This window comes from Takifugu flavidus, chromosome 14, assembly GCF_003711565.1.
Source record: "Takifugu flavidus isolate HTHZ2018 chromosome 14, ASM371156v2, whole genome shotgun sequence".
Classification (NCBI taxonomy): Eukaryota; Metazoa; Chordata; class Actinopteri; order Tetraodontiformes; family Tetraodontidae; genus Takifugu; species Takifugu flavidus.
Genome location: NC_079533.1, coordinates 1,640,389 through 1,660,931, shown reverse-complemented (window position 1 = coordinate 1,660,931; position 20,543 = coordinate 1,640,389). Strand labels below are relative to the sequence as shown.

At 42.3% G+C, this 20,543-nt stretch overlaps 1 protein-coding gene and 1 long non-coding RNA gene across 2 annotated transcripts in view; one reads left to right on the top strand and one right to left on the bottom strand.

Moving 5' to 3' along the window:
• The window catches only part of LOC130537297 (uncharacterized), a 253,319-nt gene that overhangs the window by 28,498 nt on the left and 204,278 nt on the right, over positions 1–20,543 (top strand). The window contains 1 exon segment of the mRNA XM_057053982.1: positions 15,628–15,801. Within this exon segment, the coding sequence (XP_056909962.1) occupies positions 15,628–15,801 (174 nt within the window).
• On the bottom strand, positions 5,838–7,453 carry LOC130537303 (uncharacterized). Its single transcript, XR_008953596.1, has 2 exons — positions 6,842–7,453; positions 5,838–6,764 (listed from the first exon to the last, which is right to left on the bottom strand). It is a non-coding gene; the product is annotated as an uncharacterized LOC130537303 (long non-coding RNA).

The following is a 20,543-nucleotide window of genomic DNA, read 5'->3' as shown; positions in this document are numbered from 1 at the left end:
TTGCAAGAACTTTGGCTCTTCAGAAGTTTCTATGTTGGCTTCCACAGATTGTGCATCCACTAGAAACTCAGTGTTTTTGAGGAACTACCAGGAGTGGCTGGAGTGGAGGCCAATGACGCTATAGCTACATATAGCTACATATAGATCACCGTTACCCTCAACCCAAAAGACCACCAGTTGGCGCAGCAATACTAAAGATAGGAGGTTGTGGTCGTTGCACAGACGCGGAGTGATATCACGCACAAACGTGCCCTATGTTCTATATACCGTATGTTCGCGACCAAAGGGCGCACCGTATTAAAAGGTGCAGCCTCAGTTACGGGTGCTATTTCTGTATTTAACACATACATCAGGCGCTCCGGATTATAGGGCGCGGGCATGGTAAAACATACCGCTACCATAGCTTAAAACATGCATGCTAGCGCGTATTTAGCAATTTTGCAAAAGCCGGCAAGTCGAACAACCGACAACAATGTTTCCAAAATTAAAATTTTCGTATTTTTCGTATTTTGTTATTAAACCCCAGAGGGCTGAAGCAGGACCGCTGTTAAAAATGTATCAGTCCGCGCTTCCAGTTCTGGTGCAACGTCCAGTTCTAAATGTATGAATCCGCGTATTGACGTTTCAACATCCCATCAGTAAAGGGAGAGATTTGGATATAGTCCCCCTGAGGTGGTGTTTTTAGAGCAGTTCTTAACAACTTTCTCTTTCCCTGATAAGAGGTCCAAACATTATTTCACTTCCCTATAAAATACTCTAAAATTTGCCATTCAAGATCAGATACCACCAGGTATAATTCATCCTCTAAATTTTCACAATTTCTTATTCTTTCAGGCTGTTTTTAAACCTTTGGCAACATCAAATAAAGCACTCAACTGGTATTATGTCAGGCTGGTTTACATCCCATTAAAGAAGCCAGCAGAAATAAAGCACAACAGTTACACAGACTACGCAAAATAATATAGAGGATATAAAAAACAGTGTTGAGATGGGTTTGTGTCACTTTAGTAAAATCAAAGCATTTTTCTTTATGTGCCAGCAATGAACACAATCTAAGAAGTCTTTGACACTAAACATATGGAGCTCCTATAGAACAAACTAAAGATTTGTTGTTATTAAGATAAAGAAATGCAACATTTCCCCCAGAGAAACGATGGCGATGGAAAAAGCCCTGGCTGTGTGTGTGCATCACAGCAGGCGTGGGTTCTCCTCTCTGGAGTCATGCGGGGCTCCTTTGAAGGGCAGATGAGGAGGTTGGTTACAGATTCCCCTCAGAAAGATGATTACGGTGCCAAAGGTCATCACCAGGGTAACCAGGAAGAGGCAGAGTCGGTCTACTGTACGAGCGATGCCGCTCCAGTTATCCTTCTCCTGTCAGGACCAGACATTTACGCCACTTTTGATCTTTTTAAATCAGATTTTGGGTTGAGGACTCTGTTTGAACCCTCTGAGCTCATTGTCGTCGTTCTTGTTGCGCATGTGTTTAATGATGTAGTGGCTCCATCCACAGCCGGCTTGATCTCTGCGTACAGCTGATGGCTCCTCCCTCTTCTTGTGGTTTCACAGCTCCACACAGACACCAAAGCTCAGAACTCAAATGAAGCTACTGATGCTTCTATATCTCATGTGTTTAAATGTTTCTGGAAACGTCCTGGCAGCGTGTGTGACTCGTGTCACCAGTCCCTGTCTCCCAGACTGTTTCTCAAACATCAGCTCACTGCGGGACTGCACACTGTCGTACTCCTCAGCCGAGGCAATGTAGCCCACTGAGCTGGATCGCCGCGGTAACGCTCCATCCCAGTACGGCTCTGCCTCAGCAGGGCGGGACATGCGCAAGATGTGGGGTAATCGCTGGAGGAAGAGCTGGCAGAAAAAGAAAACAGGATTTGGAACACTGATGCTGATGTGTGTGTGTGTGTGGTGTGTGTGTGTGTTATAGTGGGAAAACCACATGTTCATATATCCTCTTTCATATGTTATTAAGTCATAGGTTCATATATCCTCTTTCATATGTTATTAAATCATATGTTCATATATCCTCTTTCATATGTTATTAAGTCACATGTTCATATATCCTCTTTCATGTTATTCAGTCATATGTTCATATATCCTGATGTTCATCTGTTCAACAAAGGGACAACAGGATGTGTGTGTCTTACCTGTTTGGTCCACTCAGACATGACGTGCGTGCTCGGCGTCCTGAAGTGGAGGTTGAGGACGACCACACAGTTCAGCACCACCACCGTCACCACCACCATGATGAACATCAAATATCTTCAACACACTCAGATGTTTTTAATTTTTTAAATCTCAGCTGGTTGTCACCTGGTTCTGTATATATAGTTTGGAGAAGCAGAATATATCTGATTCAGAGTTAAAGTGGAGTAAATGGTGCATTTACCTACTTCACAATAAGTGAAACGGACGTGGATGTTTCTGGAGCCTTTGAGAGATCAAGAGTAGGAAGACAGACTGAGCGAGCAGCACCGAGATGGACAGTGTCATCTTCTCACCACCTACACACACACACACATTTTTATTATCCTTTTTAAAATCTATTCAAAAATCTGTTGGGGAGCTAATTAATGTTTCTCGATTAATGGCGGCCCCTCAGCTCCGCCCACTACCGATGTTTGCTGCTTTATTAGCTGTGTTGTCCCGTGCTGACGTGATATTCAGCTATAATGTCTGATTCTTTGGGTGCTGTTGAAGGTTAACTCAGTTCATGTAGTTGTGATTCTGAAAAGGTCCCAGACTGTTAATCTGCCTGACGCTGGCTTCAGTACGTTCTGTGACTCTGCACTGACTGTCTGTGGGCAGGTAGTAGACCAGCGAGGCCAGGAAGGAGATGAGCACACAGGGGATGATGATGTTGACCACGTAGAAGAGAGGTTTGCATCTGATGACCAGGTAGAAGGTGATGTCCTGATGCTTGTTGCTCTCCATGGGAATGTGTTTGTAGGTGTTTCTCTTGGCGGGTCGGTGGATGATCTCCCACTCACCATTCTCTGTTGGTCAAAGCCAGAGTTCAGACACAAGTGATGAAGTTATGACTGTCAGTCTGGTTGGAGCTGCAGCCAGTCTGAAGGCTCAGGCTCTGGTGAAAACAACTTCTCTGCATGTATCAACAGCATCCAGTACACTGAAAGTCACCAACAAGCTCCAGGACTGTATGCAGTAAAAAATAAAAATAAATGGAAATTAATCTTTACTTGGTTACCTGTAAAGCTTGCAGGATCAATCATGATCCATTCAACCGTCCACTTGGTTTCAATGACTATGTCTTCCTTCAGGAGCAACCTGATCTCTTTGGCATTGTACGTTAGAGAGCTGCAAGGCAACGTGGGAAATGCAGTTCAGAATTTAAAAAGCCTGTTTTCCTACTGGGAGAGTTTAGCTGCACCGTGCATTTTATTTTTGCACCTTTTTCTCCTCTCATATGTGTTTAGATTCTATAAAATCTTGACTCAGCTCAGTTTAAAACATCATGTCAGAGTTTGTCTGCGTTTCAAACAACAATGAAAAATCCTGCCCGTGCATACGTGAATTTGAGCGTGCAGTCCTGCCAGTCAAAGGGGAAATATTTGACGCTGATGGAGCAGGACGATCTGAAGATGGCGGGTGGTAACCAGTAGCAGAGACCTGTTGAATCCACCAGAACGTTGCAGTAGTAGGCCACGTTGAATTGGGCATCGTTGCTGAGGAGGTGGTTGTACACACACGGAAATGTATTAGACATAACGAATTCAAGTATAAATAACAGGACACGTGATACTTGTTCATTGTTATGACTATTTGATCATGTTAAAGGGGTTGAAACCATATTTTGAAAGATAAAGGCGGTGTTTGATTAGAAACTCTTTCTGAACCCGAGTGCTCTGAAACATCTCCGCTTCCATTTTCAGCTGTTTTTATCTCAATAACGTCAAATCATCCATCCATCCAAATCGTTGTCCTGTTGGACCACCAAAGGACAAACACTTTCCATTTAGCACGGACAAAAAAACCCAAATCCTGTTTAGCAATAAAGCTCGGCTCCATTCTCAGGTTTGGAGTGTAGCACTGCTGCTTTCTGCAGCTTTAGGAGAACAAGAATAGATTTTATCAGCAGACTGAGAATAAACAAGTGGAGTTTGTTCCTGATTGTAGCAGGAACCTCTGCGCAGGTAAAGCTAACACACCAGCTGGATCAAATTAGACACACAACAGACAGTAGAGTAAAGATGCTTTTTGTAAAAATAATAATACAAATAAATTTTGTAAAAATAATAATAAAAATAAATAAATAAACGATACAGCTGAGGCTGAAAGTGTCTGAAATAGTCTAATAGTTTAATTATTTATCCCTCTTCACATTAAACAAGACTTTAAAATTCCTCTTCTGTGATTAAGAAGCTCACCCATTTTCCACATGTCAAGCTTTGCCTCCGTTCAGAGGTTCTGGCTTCAACCATAAACTATTCTAAAAACGGAATAATTAAAATAAGAAAAAGAATAATCTTAGAATAAGAAAGGGATTGCAAAGTACACAGTCACAGATTCTCAATTTAATTTTTATGCTTATTTTTGTGAATATATTTTAGATTTGATATTTTTTAAATTTGAAACTTTACTGTGTTTCCTTATGTGTTTATCTGCTTTGTGTTATGTGACTGAGGATCAAAACATTTTTACATGTACATTTTGGCATAAGTTAAATTACATTTGTGTAATGCTAATAGTTTAATATCATACAGTGTAAATATTTGCATGAGGAAGTTTATGTAATGACATTTTGGGTATAAATAAAGTTGATGAGTCTTTATATTTATATTTTATGTCCTTTTAGTTTTTGCGAGGATGACAGAAACGGGAACCTTTGGGCATGTGAAGTTGGACACGTCGGTGATTGAGAAGTGGAAGGAAAACGACCCTTAAATAGCTTTTTAGGACTTAAATGGCAGATATCACAGAAAAAGAGCTCATCAATAACTGTAAATGAGCCAGACTTGCTGGTCAAACCAGGCTTTTGGAGGAAATCTGGTTTTTTAAATGCATTTCTTTAAACTCTTAGAACACAGAGGAACTCTTGTATTGGGGGCAGAAAAGGTACATTTTTACCTGGTAAAATTCAGTCAAAAGAGCACTAAAAGCATGAATAAACTGAATCATGTAGATTCTAATGACATAAGCTGGAGCTCCTACAGTTACAGCCCATAATGAGACTGCAACTGTTTCTGTCAAAGTGAACTTTTATACAGTTTACATTCTGCAGATTTCTGTCAAATTTCAATGCAAACATTCACGTTAATCGATATAATAGAAATCTGTTACACATCATGGATCAGTCAGTAATCTTGGACAACAGCAACGTTTAATCCTGGATCACTGCTCCATATATTTAAATGAACAAAGACGGCTGATACTGATTTAAGACAGAATTTGTGCATTTTGATGATCACATTCATCGGATTTTTAACCACTGATGGAAACATCCTGATTCATTTAAATCAGGGGTGTCAACGTCAAATGGACGGAGGGCCAAATAAAAAATGTAGCTCCAAGCCGAGGGCCAGACTGATCCAATGTTCATTGAAACATTTTAAAATGACCGCATGTAGTCTAGTGCAGGGGTCACCAACCTTTTTGAGACGGAGAGCTACTTCCTGGGTACTGAATCATGTGAAGGGCCACCAGTTTGATACACACTTCTGAAATAGCCAATTTGCTCAATTTATCTTTAACTAAATGTCATTATTAATAGTTAATGATATTCATCTCTGCAAAGACACTGATCATCTTAATGATTTCTCACAATCAATATCAACAATGATTTAACAAGATCGGGAACAGATAAATATCAATATGCAACACTTTATTTCTATATTTTGTCTTAGTGCAAGTGTTTTTCAAATTGAAATAAATGTTCAAACCATTTTAAAATGATCACTTCTCCAACAGTCCTAGGAAATCACAATGTCCCATTTTTACCAGCCACTGACATTTTTAACAAATCATGAATTACTTTGCACCACGTTTGTACAAATAATAAATCATGTAAAATACAAAAATAAACTTTCAGATTTTAAAATAAATCTGATTACGTTTTGAACTTCAGATTTTTCCACATGAACATTTTAACATAAACAATTGTCACATTTTACAAACACATGTAACAAATTCTGAAGGAGACACCAAATCTGGTGTCTGTTTCTTTGTCCGTTGGGGGGAAGCCTGGCGTTGCTGCGGTTACCAGTGTGTTGTCCTCTGGTGGGGAACTTGACAGTGCAGCTCTGAGTGAGTCTGGCAGATGTGCATCAGGGAGGCGTCTTCTGTGTTGGTTCTTGATGAAGTTCCTGTCAGAAAAGGCTGATTCACAAAGAGAGGTCGAACCAAAAAGGCTTGCAACCTCCATAGCTGCTGTACATTCACCACTGTACTTTTCTGTGTCAACAAGGCACCAAAAGTTTGGTGCAGCCTGAGAGGCTTTGAGCTGCAGCTCATTTCACAATGTTCCAATTTCAATTAGCATCTGTGCAGCATCCAGGCTGAAGGTTGCACTGAACTGCTGAGCAATGCATGATATGTCCACGTTCATGAAAGGGTTAGAAATGAAGGACACACATGGCTCAAGCTGATCCAGGTCCCAAAACCTGTTCTCAAACTCTTGCCCAAGTCTTTTTATGAGCTGAGAGCACTTTTCTGCGCTTTAGTCCAAAGCCTCACATGCAGAAGCGTTGTCTCTCAGCACCATCTGCACAGAGGGGAAGTGCAGCACCTTTTGTCTGTAAATGCACAGAGAAAATGTTCATCTTGGCTTTAGATGCATTTACAGCACTGATCCTATCAGCAACAGTCTCACCTTTGCCTTGCAGCTCCCAGTTCAAACTGTTCCGTTTCCCAGTAATGTCCGTTAAAAATGCAAGGTCCAGTGTCCAGTCAGTGTCCTCCAGCAGCACGGCATCTTCCCCTCTGGACTGCATGAACTCTTTTATTTCACTCAAAAGGGACAAAAAAGGAAGCAAAATCCGTCCCCTGCTGAGCCATCGGATTTCTGTGTGTAGGAGCAGGTCACCATATTCAGTTGGCAGCTCCACTGGGGAACAATTTGAAAATATCCTGTTGAAATTATTCTAAATTATTCTGATTAAAAATAAAATTGGCACGCTGTTTCCAAAATTACAGTCATTTCCCCCCCCCCAGCCCGTCAAGTTTTGAAAGCTTCTCCTCCAGATCAGCAAATTTCCCCTAATGAGCTGGAGTCAGACTGGCCAGCTGATGACAACTGGATCAGCTCCGTTGGTGCCGTCACCATTAAGAGGTGTGTGCAGCCCCCAAAAGGTCAGTACTGTCAATATCCTATAGGGGACACTTTGAACCAGAGGGGATCCTATAGATCAAAAAGTTGACACAGTTTGATTCCGCACCCAAAAACGAACATCTGTCAGACGAACTCCAGTTGTTTCCCAGTATTTCAGTTCAAACGTGGACCAAATTGTTCTGAAGAGAGGCGCCTGTGCTGGATATGACGCGATCCAACCACAAACACGGGACGTGTAGAGGAAGAAGAAGCGAAAGTGAAAGTTCTCAACTTCGGGCTCCATCTTGAGTGACCGAGCCCTGATGGAAAACCTCTAATATTCAGGTAGCATTTGGTTCTTTCACTGCTGTCGTCTCGAATCAATGTTCCGCTGCGAGATGCGGCTTAATAAGCTGCGTGTTCGCAATGAGCGTGCGCGTGTTTCGGACGCACATTGCGGCTGGTCGACGGGAATGTTGTGACGGATGATCAAACCTTGTACCGTGTTTCCTCTAACTGCGTTTTCCGCTAACCCTGAGCCAACATTTTAGAGGTTGAGGAAGCACATTTTAATACTCACAATAAGTCGACAATATTATTTGCAGTTAGTGGAAAAATCCACGGAAAGAGGGACAAAAACGCGAAGTTTTAGCCTCCTCTCTTTGTCCCTCCACCATTGGACAATCAATCCTTTATTTAAAAAAGGAGAGTATGGAAAGAGGGAGAGATCAAGGCATTCCATTTTATTGTTTTAACAACTGGTTCTTTGTGGAACATGAATTTGTTATTATGGATTTATGAAATGTGTTCTGTTTTGAATGAAGCAGTCAAGAAAACGAAAGGAAACCTAAACCCATGGTGTTTTGATATTTTTGGTCCTGTACATGTGGTCAGATCAGATTAGTCTGAGCAGAATTGGGTGTTTTTTGCCCTTTGCTGTGTGTCATCTATTCTATTCAGCATGTTGGGTTGCTTGACTTCTGTTGGGTCGTGGCAACTTGATCATCACTTCTGAGATATTGACACACCTTTTTCCTGAGGCTGGCTCCAATGCTGCCAACACACCTGGCCATGGATATGGTGGGACTTCTGTGATGAGTGGGGTCAGAGGTGGTGGACAAGCTCTGCTCCAAAACAAGCTTGCTAGATATGTTTGGGATCTCCTCCGCCACAACCACCAGCTGCAACTAGTAGCTGTGCACGCCATGCAGAGTTTTGACCTGCATGACCTTTGACCTTGGCTACAAATGTTTTTTCCAGCACCATCATGTGTTGGTGAGAAACATGATGCGCCTGATCAAAAAAAGCTGCTTGTAATCTGACAGACGAGCCATGATGAGATGTCAAGGTGCGTTGTTGAAAATGAAGATCCTCTTCTTGGAATCCTGTCTGAGATGACAGAAGATGATGCTGCATTTGACCCACTTGATGATGTGATGACGTATTTCTGTTTAGTTTTGAATGCATTCTCATCTTATTTGTTGAATTTAATGTTAAGAACTGACATCTTGAAAGAATTTAGGTTTTCTTGTAAACCATAACCAGATAAAAAATGATTTAATTTGTATTTGTGTGCGTCCGTCTAATGCCACCGCACCTTCTGAAACACCCAGGAGAAACATTTTTTCCACAACTATTTTATGTTTAACATGGTGTAAACTTTTAAGATGTCCCAAAACTTTTTTCCAATATATATGTGGCCTGTATGATGTACAGCAGGGGTGGGGAACCCTTTTCATATCGAGGGCCATTTCAATTTTTATAAAGTCCTCCGAGGGCCATACTATTATGAACACATACCTAGGGATGTAAAAAAAAGACAAAAAAAAAAGTCTATAACCACTGTGTTACTAAGTCTCATGATTGCTGCATTTGAGTTTGAATTATTTATTTAGCACACATGCATATAAAATCACCAATAAATAGAATAAAATGACAAGTAAAATATGTTTTCATGATCATACAAAACAATAAAAAGAGGTGCAGAGTTGAGGCAAGAGACCCGTAAGGGCCTGTTCGAGGCCTCTACTCACAAAAACTGCAATACAACAAGATAATCAAGAAAATAAATGAAAAGAAAGAAAGATAAAGACAATAATAATAACAACTAGAAAGCACTCGGAGAGCGCAGACCTCCGCCAAGCGCAACAATTCCTGGCATATTGTGATTTCCACCATAAATATTAGTCCCACATATACTTTGACTACATATTTAGATTCCTTGACCATAAAAACATACCGTTAGCCACTGGAATCATAACAATATATGTCTTAGTTCAGTAGTTATTCACGAAAAAAATTCACGCTTTGAAACAATTTTACTTTGTCCGGCGCGAGCGCCTCAGCGGCGGCTACGAGGCGCATTCACGAACTCTCCTTCGGCGTGAGGTTTCAGCTTCGTGGCTATTAATTCACTCGCGGCAAAAATACGCTACCGCTGCTACTCGCAGCTCACGGAGTTTAGCGAATGGTCCCACTGTATAAGTGCACATATAAAATATAAAAATCTTATTGCGTTGCGGGCCGGTAGAAATGGTCTCGGAGGCCGTATACGGCCCGGAGGCCGGAGGTTCCCCACCCCTGATGTACAGGGTTACATCATATAATAGATTTTGATGTGAATGAGCCGACAATACGTCATTGGACAGACCTCTGCTTGTCTTCATGCTGAGAATCATGTTCTTTAATCTTCTTTTCTGTGTCAGCAGACTGTTCTGCTTAACCGTTTAGACTCACATTTAAAAATGAGCGAATGTGTGATGGAAGAGGAAGAGAGAGCAGAGTCCACAGTGTCCAGCTGTGTGTCCATGAAGAGCGACAGGTCCAAAGGGAAGCCTGAAAACTTCGGCATTGGACCTCGAGGCTCACCTTTAAAGTAAGGTTTTCTGAACCACATAACTCTGCCTTAGAACATTTCACAACCATACAAAACATCATTTTGTGGGTATTAGCCTCCACTATCGTGAAAAATGAAATTCATCAGGTCCTTAAAATGAAACAGTGCACAGTCCTTTCACCATGTTGGCCTGTGGAAAACCAGTGTCGTCGGGCCAATGGACCAGCGTCCCCGTCGTTGCCGGACCACCGTTGGCCACCAGTTGGGTTTTGGGTTCAAAGTGGGGGCGTTTCCTGTATCCGGTTCTCCTCACGGATCCATGACTACAACATGTTGCTGCAAGTGCAGAGACGTTTGCTCTGGAAAGAACTTTAGAGCACATTCAGTGCTGCAGGATGAGGGGCTGAAAAGGTGCCAGTTCTTTTCTCACTGCAGGGAACAGTTAAAAAAAGCAGCTTAAACTCTGAAAACATGAAAATTATACAGAGACATCACTGATTTATTGATTCAGTTGTTATTCAGAATGGATTAGAAATGTTCCTGTTTGATAAAAATGCAGTGAATTGGGATTATTGAACTCCAACCTCTACAGATTATTTACCTTCATCACAGTCTCATCACTATTTCTGATGTTTCCTCAGGATGGACGAGGACAGAGCAGAGTCCACAGTGCCCAGCTGTGTGTCCCTGAAGAGAGACAGGTCCAAAGCTGAAATAATAAACTTCAGAAGTTCAGATAAAATGTAAGAAAACTAAAGCGTGATGATGTGTTTGTGTGGCACCCTTTAAACTTTGGTATCAGACCTCAAGGCTCACCTTTAAAGTAAGGTTTTCTGAACCACATAACTCTGCCTTAGAACATTTCACAACCATACAAAACATCATTTTTTGTAGGTATTAGCCTCCACCATCGTGAAAAATGAAATTCATCAGGTCCTTAAAATGAAACGGTGCACCAACATGTCAGGTGTTCGCTCCCATTAACTCCCATGTTAATTTTAGTGTGGTAAATCTTTTAAAACTGAAAATTGCTTCTGTTTTTAACTGGTCATTTCTCCTACATGGGTTAACATCATCTCACAAAAAATCCTAGGCATATATTTTAAAGTTTCCCAACAATATCCATCATTGCAGAGTGCTCCAGCTCTCCATTTAGATACGGATGGGTAAGACATGGCAGGTCTGTGCAGCTTGTTCTGCCACACTGTTCCACCACATGTCGTGGAAATTCATTAAAAAGTCTATTTATAAGGCTCCTGGTTCTAATAAACCCATAGACAACAATATCAGTCATTTCTAAATGGTTGAAATAAGCTTTTGAATACGCGTGACCTCTGTGCTATTTAATGATCAGTTTCAGAGACCAGACTACTGTATTTGGAGCACAAATGGAGAACTTTTGTTCTATTCTATGAGTTTATATTCCTGATTTGGCACTTTTATTTTTAACATAAAATCACAATGAAGAAAAGCCACTAAACACTTAGATCAAATACACTTTTCTCCAACTAAACTAGCTTGTTAGAACGTAAATAACTTTATATTTTTTGCTCAGTGTTCATTCAATCTTCAACTGTCAGAGCAAACTGAAAGTAGAAGTGAACGCAGCCTTTCTTAGGCGTTGCTAACGCCCAGTAGACATGTATAACCACTATTCCCATTTTTGACAGCTATCAGAAACGGTCTGCTTCCATTGGAGATTCCTCCTGTCCCAAGGGTGAAAAGAAACGGAGAACTGAACTGCAGACCGATATCATCCAGCTTTTACCAGCTGTTTAGTCCAAGCAAACTCTTGGAAGACATGGAAATGGTTGTTATAGACTAAATACATTGAAACCTAATGAAATAAAAGAATAGGTGTACATAAGAAGACATAACATTTCAAACTGACAGTGAGTGAGATGGGTCATTACCCGACTGTTGCTTCTATCATTCAACCATCACAGAATATTTTCCAGTTGAGGACATCTGTGTTACTGCTGTAGATGACAATTGTAAAAGGATTTAAAAAATTGTTTCTTTCAGAGGGTGGTGAACTGCAGGAGGTGATAGAAGGTCATAAGATCAGTCTGAAGAGAAGATGTGAACATGTGACTGAAGGAACTAATGAAGCAGGAAGTGGAACCCTGCTGAACAGATCTACACTGAGCTCTACATCACTGAGGGACAAAGTAAGGAGGTGGACACACAACATGAGGTGAGACAGCTTGAGAGAACCTCCAAGAAGAACACCCAGGACACTCCAATCAAGTGCCAGGACATCTTCAAAGTCTTATCTGAGCAACAGAGACACATCAGAGTGGTTCTGACCAACGGTGTCGCCGGCGTTGGAAAAACCTTCTCAGTGCAGAAGTTCAGTCTGGACTGGGCAGAAGGTTTGGAGAACCAAGACATCAGTCTGGTGCTTCCGCTCTCATGGAGGGAGCTGAACTTGATCAGAGATGAGCAGCACAGTCTTCTCTCACTGCTTCATGTTTTCCATCCAACATTACAGAAGATCAGAGCAGAAGATCTGACTGTCTGGAAACTTCTGTTCATCTTTGATGGCCTGGATGAAAGCAGATTTTCACTGCATTTCAACAAGCATCAGCTCATCTCTGATGTCACACAAGTATCGTCAGTTGACGTGCTCCTGGTGAACCTCATCCAGGGGAACCTGCTTCCCTCAGCTCTCATCTGGATCACCTCCAGACCTGCAGCAGCCCATCAGATTCCTCCCTCGTGTGTTGACAGGATCACAGAAGTACGAGGCTTCACTGACTCCCAGAAGGAGGAGTACTTCAGGAGGAGGTTCAGTGATGAAGATCTGTCCAAGAGAATCATCTCACACATCAAGGCCTCCAGGAGCCTCCACATCATGTGTCTGATCCCAGTTTTCTGCTGGATCACTGCTATAGTTCTGGAGGACATGATGACCAGAGACCAGAGAGGAGAGCTGCCCAAAACCCTGACTGACCTCTACTCACACTTCCTGATGGTTCAGATAAAGAGGAAGAAGCAGAAGTATGGAGGAGGAGAAGCAGAGACCAGGGAAACTGACTAAGGCTGATAAAGAACTCCTTCTGAAGTTGGGTCGGCTGGCGTTTGAACATCTGGAGAAAGGAAACATCATGTTCTACTCTGAAGACCTGGAGCGATGTGGACTGGACGTCTCCGAGGTGTCGGTGTACTCAGGAGTTTGTACAGAGATCTTCAAGAAAGAGAGTGTGATCTTCCAGAAATCAGTTCTACTGCTTTGTTCATCTGAGCATTCAGGAGTTTCTGGCTGCCGTCTACATGTTCCACTGTTACACCAGGAAAGACACAGTGGTTATATATCAGTTCCTAGAATATTTTGATCTCCATTTTTCCGGGTTTTCATGGTTGTTTACAAATTACGATCTAGTCATATCTCTTGATGACTTCCTCAGGAGAGCACTAATGAAATCTCTCAAAAGTGAAAATGGCCACCTGGACTTGTTTGTTCGCTTCCTTCATGGTCTCTCTCTGGAGTCCAATCAGAGGATCTTGGGTGGACTGTTGGATCAGAGGAACAGCCACCCAGAAACCATCCAGAAGGTCCTCAACAACCTGAAGGAGGAGAACTGTGATGAATTCTCCCCAGACAGAAGCATCAACATCTTCCACTGTCTGATGGAGATGAAGGATCAGTCAGTCCATCAGGAGATCCAAGAGTTCCTGAAGTCAGGGAAGAAATCATTGAGGGAACTGTCAGAGATCCACTGTTCAGCTCTGGCCGACCTGCTGCAGATGTCAGAGGAGGTTCTGGATGAGCTGCACCCGCAGCGGTACAAGACCTCAATGGAGGGACAACGTCGCCTGATTCCAGCTGTGAGGAACTGCAGGAAGGTCGTGTAAGTAAAGACTTTTGGGGCCGGACATCGGCGTTTAAATCAAGCGAGTGGATCATGTCAGGTAGCAATACCCCTCCAGTGGTCATTCCTTCAATCTTTATCTCCATTGCAGCGTCCATAAATTAAAAACAACAACAATTCATCCAGAAATGTTCAACACTGGCTGGATATAAGTTCAAAGGTCAATCCAGACAAACCAACATAAGGCAGGAATAATAGGAGCCACAAGTTAACTGACTATCATGAAATTACTGTCATGTCATTAAATAACTTTTGTTGTTTGTATACATCGTATTCTAACGACAGAAAAACACATTTTAACTAATGACACGTGACTATTTTGCTTCATTTGTTCAACGTAAAAACAGCCGGCCTCGATGGTTAAATGGGTGTTTTAGGTCTTTGTGGTGGTTCCGTTTGGAGCCTTTATGTGACCCACAAAGTTGTTGACCCTTTCCACACCTGTTAGGTGGCAACTTCATCACTAGCAACAAAAGGTGCAGTGAAAATGATTTGAAGGGAAACAGGCAGATATAACAGAAGCTGAGGGGAATCAATGCAACCAGAAACTCTGATGTCATCGATCGGATCGCTGAATTAAGACTTGACGCACGATCGTACAAATTGAAAGAAATGCAAAATATCCAAAGAGCCGATAGACAGATAAAAAGATGCACGTTTCTTTAAACCATTTGCTACAATCATTTTAAATATTGAGTAATTATGAGCTGTTCTAAAATAAGACAAATGTTGAGAATAATTCAGTTGCATTTCAGATCTGATGGTCGTTCAAACTGTTGCTCTACGGTGTTGAATTTAGCTTTTCCAGGAAATGAGCTACATTTGTGTTGAGGTAGATTCTCAGATAAGTTGATGAGAAATCCCAAAGTTTGACTCACTATTTTTGTTTCATACACAACAGACTGGCTGCTAGTTTCTTTTCAACGAGTGATTGGGAAGTTGTGGCCTGCCTCAGCAATGACGTCAAACCCTTCTCATACGGGAGCTGATCTTAAGATGGAACCAAAGCCTGACAGATGCCGACGTAAAGTTCCTGTCTTCTGGAATGATGCATCCAAACTGCAGACTGGAGACGCTCAGGTCAGGAGGCCTCTGTTGGTCTTTTCTAAGTTTCTTTACATTTTCTGCTTTTCTCTTCATTTTCTGATTTAGAAATGTGTTTTTATTTGCCCCATTTATTCCTTTTCCAGGCTGTGTTGCTGCGGCTCAGTTTATCAGAGATCAGCTGTGGCTCTCTGGCCTCGGCGCTGAGGTCCAATCCCTCCCATCTAAGGATTCTGGAGATGAGTTATAACCAGCTGAAGGATCCAGCAGTGAAGCTGCTCTGTGGTTTTCTCCAGGATCCTCTCTGTAAGCTGGAGACTCTCAGGTCAGCTTTCTTTTATCTAAACTCCATTGACTTTTGGAGAAGGGAAGTTTAGTATGAATTGAAATGAGCCATTGAAAGTCAATTTTATAGATACTTTTTAACTATGTTGTTGCTGTAATATCCCAGTTTATCAGTGGGGGGCCAGCGCTCTCCTGACTGCAAGGGCCCTGATTAAATAATGAAATAAAATGAAATAATGATTTTGAGCAAGTGTAATATGACTTTTCCTCCAATAAGAGATCATTTCTTGCCATGATTCCTTTTCCAGGCTGTGGTGCTGCAGTTTATCAGAGATCAGCTGTGGCTCTCTGGCCTCGGCGCTGAGGTCCAATCCCTCCCATCTCAGAGAACTGGAGCTGAGTCAGACCGAGCTGAAGGATCCAGGAGTGAAGCTGCTCTGTGGTGCTCTCCAGGATCCTCTCTGTAAGCTGGAGACTCTCAGGTCAGTCAGAGATAATCCAGTACTTTCCCAGGTGTAACTAGTTAGACAATAAATGTTCCATGTTTGATCTTTTTTATAAACGTAGTGTTACAGTTCTCAGAAAAAATACCACACAGGACAGATTTGCAGTATTAAATTGGTTGTGGAAATCTGTCCCATGTGAGGATGGTCATCAGTGACTAGAAAGGAAGTATCAGTTGTAGATTTGTCTTGTTTTATTTTAGGCTGGCCACAAAACGCGCCAAACATTCAGACCAATCAAAAATGGTTCTTCCTGTCTTTTAAAGATCAGAAGGAAAACTAGAAAACCCCAAAAAGAAAGCTGCTGCAGTGTGCCATGCCCCTTCTCTACTGAGAAAAGCCATCCCAAAAAGAGAAAAGCCCAAGTGTGAAGTGAGCACCCTGTTAAACCTTGGTACCGAAAGCCTGCAGTCATTCTCATCTTAGGTGGCTTCATTCCAGCCAGAAGCCCAAACCTGCCTCCCTCTTAAAGGGGCAGCAGGTCAGTCCAACCACAGAAACCTTCATGAAGATCTGAAGCTTTCAGCATCCACAATTGTTGCACCTCACTTCCATTGGAGTCCAAATCAGAAGTCAACAAGTTGATTCTACACCGATTCTACACAATGCAACCATTTTAAAAAGGTTTCCATCCATACGTTTTCACACATTTTTATATAAATCTGTTTGTTCATCGCCTCCTTCTGTTGTAATGGTCATTAAAGAAAATGACCTTATTGGAGTTTTTCTCCTCACAAATATGACTTTCTATGAACGATGCAATAATGCAGCTTGCAATCTAAGACAATATGGAAGTATGTGTATATAATAGTAGTGGAAGTAGTGCAGAAGTATCACCTGCTCAACTTGGAAGGTGGAGCAGAAACCACCAGCTGAGAAGGTCCTCAGCGAGAGGAAGTGGTGGAGAACCATGAAACTTGCTAAGCTCCACCTCAGCTCCAGAGACGGGCTGAGCTGGAGCTGTGGCACCAGGTATCGCCCAGAAGAGCCTCCAACAAACAAGCTCTTCTCTTGGGAGGAGAGGGCTTTGAATCTCAGCTCAGTGTGCTTGTCTCTAGTAGGTGGCAGCTGCACCTTTTCCTGAGCTCCTTGTTGATGCCCTGAGGGGAATTGATGCTCCTGCAATGTTTTCTGGCAGCATTGAGCTTGCAGTGGGGCAATCAAACACACTGTGGGGGGGCTCTCTTCCTTCTCTCATCTGGAGAACAAGTGACACCAGCTGCCAATCATTGTTGGAGAAATGTGCAGTCAGGGGAACTCTGCGTCCAGACTATAGCCACCCTTCCAGCATCCAGCAGTGTCTAAAACCTTTGATTTGGTTTCACCAGAGAGTGTAGGGATTGCAGGGTCGCTGCAGCATCGCCCACAAGCTATCAGGAGTGGGTCGCTTTGTCCCAACTCCTGACAAGAGTTGAGTGCTATTGAGAAATGTGCTCTCACAAACTTGGAAGGTATTTTGACCCACACACACTTTACATACGCTGTAGATCTTGTCCAACCGCCCTGAAAGAACCCAAAATAGGAACATACGGCAGATAAGCCGGTGCAGGACCAGAGGTTTGTTGCTTGTAAGCTGTGTTTTGCTCTGGTACATGTTGATTTTTATTTGTCTTCTCTCAAAATAATTGTTATTTTAGACTAATTGACTGCAGTTTATCAGAGACCAGCTGTGATTCTGTGGCCTCAGCTCTGAAGTCCAACCTCTCCCATCTGAGGGTTCTGGACCTGAGCTCCAACACGTTGCAGGATTCAGGAGTGAAGCGGCTCTGTTCTGGACTGGAGAGTCCAAACTGTAAACTGGAGACGCTCAGGTCAGTCTTCATTTTTCTACCTATATACCAGCTGCTAAGATGGTGAAGTGAGGCTGTTCTCAACACTGCTGTGATGCACCACATTAAAAAAATTCCTTGTAATATCATGAATTCAGGTCTGACCCAACTAAGAACTAACGTAGGTTTAGTACTGACGCAGATAACATGCAGACCTGCACCGTATAACCTCATCCTGCATTTTTCAGATTAAACTACTGCAGGTTATCAGAGATCAGCTGTGGCTCTCTGGCCTCGGCACTGAGGTCCAATCCCTCCCATCTCAGAGAACTGGACCTGGGTCGGAACCAGCTGCAGGATTCAGGAGTGAAGCTGCTGTCTGATCTCGTAGAGCAGGGGTGGGGAACCTCCTGCCTCCGGGCCGTATACGGCCTCCGAGACCATTTCTACCGGCCCGCAACGCAATAAGATTTTATATTTTATATGTGCACTTATACAGTGGGACCGTTCGCTAAACTCCGCGAGCTGCGAGTAGCAGCGGTAGCGTATTTTTGCCTTTCGTATTCTGAAATTTCTTTCGTAACAAGAGGAAATATTTTCCCGTTTTCTGAGATAAAACAGACGGTTATGTTATGTCCGAGTCAAGGTCAGGGTCAGTGAACACAGCATGTGATGTACGTAGTGGGCTGGACTGATTGACACGGACGAAAAATGCTTAGCGAAAAACGCTAAACTCGACGAGTTGAAAGGACAGATGAGTTTGGATAAAATGAACGCTCTTCGTCGGAGTTTGGAGACTCAACAAGCAGCTTTCACACGACCATGTACCGACAGAGAGAATATTACGCGTGCAAGGTTTGTGGTGAGTGAATTAATAGCCACGAAGCTGAAACCTCACGCCGAAGGAGAGTTCGTGAACGCGCCTCGTAGCCGCCGCTGAGGCGCTCGCGCCGGACAAAGTAAAATTGTTTCAAAACGTGAATTTTTTTTCGTGAATAACTATTGAACTAAGACATATATTGTTATGATTCCAGTGGCTAACGGTATGTTTTTATGGTCAAGGAATCTAAATATGTAGTCAAAGTATATGTGGGACTAATATTTATGGTGGAAATCACAATATGCCAGGAATTGTTGCGCTTGGCGGAGGTCTGCGCTCTCCGAGTGCTTTCTAGTTGTTATTGTTATTGTCTTTATCTTTTCTTTTCATTTATTTTCTTGATTATCTTGTTGTATTGCAGTTTTTGTGAGTAGAGGCCTCGAACAGGCCCTTACGGGTCTCTTGCCTCAACTCTGCACCTCTTTTTTTATTGTTTTGTATGATCATGAAAACATTTTTACTTGTTTGTCATTTTATTCTATTTTTTGGTGATTTTATATGCATGTGTGCTAAATAAATAATTCAAACTGAAATGCAGCAATCATGAGACTTAGTAACACAGTGGTTATAGACTTTTTTTGTCTTTTTTTTGCATCCCTAGGTATGTGTTCATAATAGTATGGCCCTCGGAGGACTTTATAAAAATTGAAATGGCCCTCGATATGAAAAAGGTTCCCCACCCCTGTCGTAGAGAATCCACACTATGGGCTGAAGACATTGGGTCAGTAGCTGGTAGAAGCCAGTCAACTCCCGCTCATCTGCTGCATCACTCACTGACCACTGGTGAAGAGCATCTGTGGAAACATCTGCCGTCTACTCCCTCCATAGATGAAGAATTCAGTTTTTAAAAAGCGCTGGTGGACTTTCAGGAGATCAGTCGATGGTCGACAAAGCAGAAGCAGCTTCGCCTTGAAGTTAAATTAGTTCCTGGTATCACACAATGCATCTTTATAAAGTTCTAAATGGCTCCTCGGCCACTCTTAGAAGCATGGAAACATTCTCTTAATTGTCTCTTCAAATGTCTGTATTATACGTTACTATTTTACATCATGCCTTCAGAATCTTTAGGGTTTAGTATTTACTGTCTCTGTGACATGGAGCATTGGAATATTTCAGCTGCAGCCAGCAAAAACCCATCAGAATGACGGCTATCGGTGGGAACCGCAGGTCATTTGACTTTAGTCAATCTGTTCAATGTTATAGGATTTATTGCAATCTAATAAAAACTATGAATAATAAATGGGAAATAGGAAATAAAAAAAGAAGCAAAATGACCAAATAAATCTCCCATGAATACTGTAAATTTAAAGATGTCAAGAATGGAATATCAGCTTAAATGCAATCAAACATAAAGTGAAAAGGCCTCCTTTAAGTTTACTGCAAAAATAAACACAAAATCAAGAGCGACACGCGCCAAAAACGTCTCATTCTCTCTTCTGTCTCCACTCATTCTTTTATATTCTCTTAAGATAATGGGGACGGAGTCGTGTGATAACAAAACAAGCTAATTGGGGACTATATTTTTGTTGCAAGAACTTTGGCTCTTCAGAAGTTTCTATGTTGCAGATTGTGCATCCACTAGAAACTCTGTGTTTTTGAGGAACTACCAGGAGTGGCTGGAGTGGAGCCAATGACGCTACAGCTACATATAGCTACATATAGATCACCGTTATCCTCAACCCAAAAGACCACCAGTTGGCGCAGCAATACTAAAGATAGGAGGTTGTGGTCGTTGCGCAGACGCGGAGTGATATCACGCACAAACGTGCCCTATGTTCTATATACCGTATGTTCGTGACCAAAGGGCGCACCGTATTAAAAGGTGCAGCCTCAGTTACGGGTGCTATTTCTGTATTTAACACATACATCAGGCGCTCCGGATTATAGGGCGCGGGCATGGTAAAACATACCGCTACCATAGCTTAAAACATGCATGCTAGCGCGAATTTAGCAATTTTGCGAAAGCCGGCAAGTCGAACAACCGACAACAATGTTTCCAAAATTAAAATTTTGGTATTTTTCGTATTTTGTTATTAAGCCCCGGAGGGCTGAAGCAGGACCGCTGTTTAAAA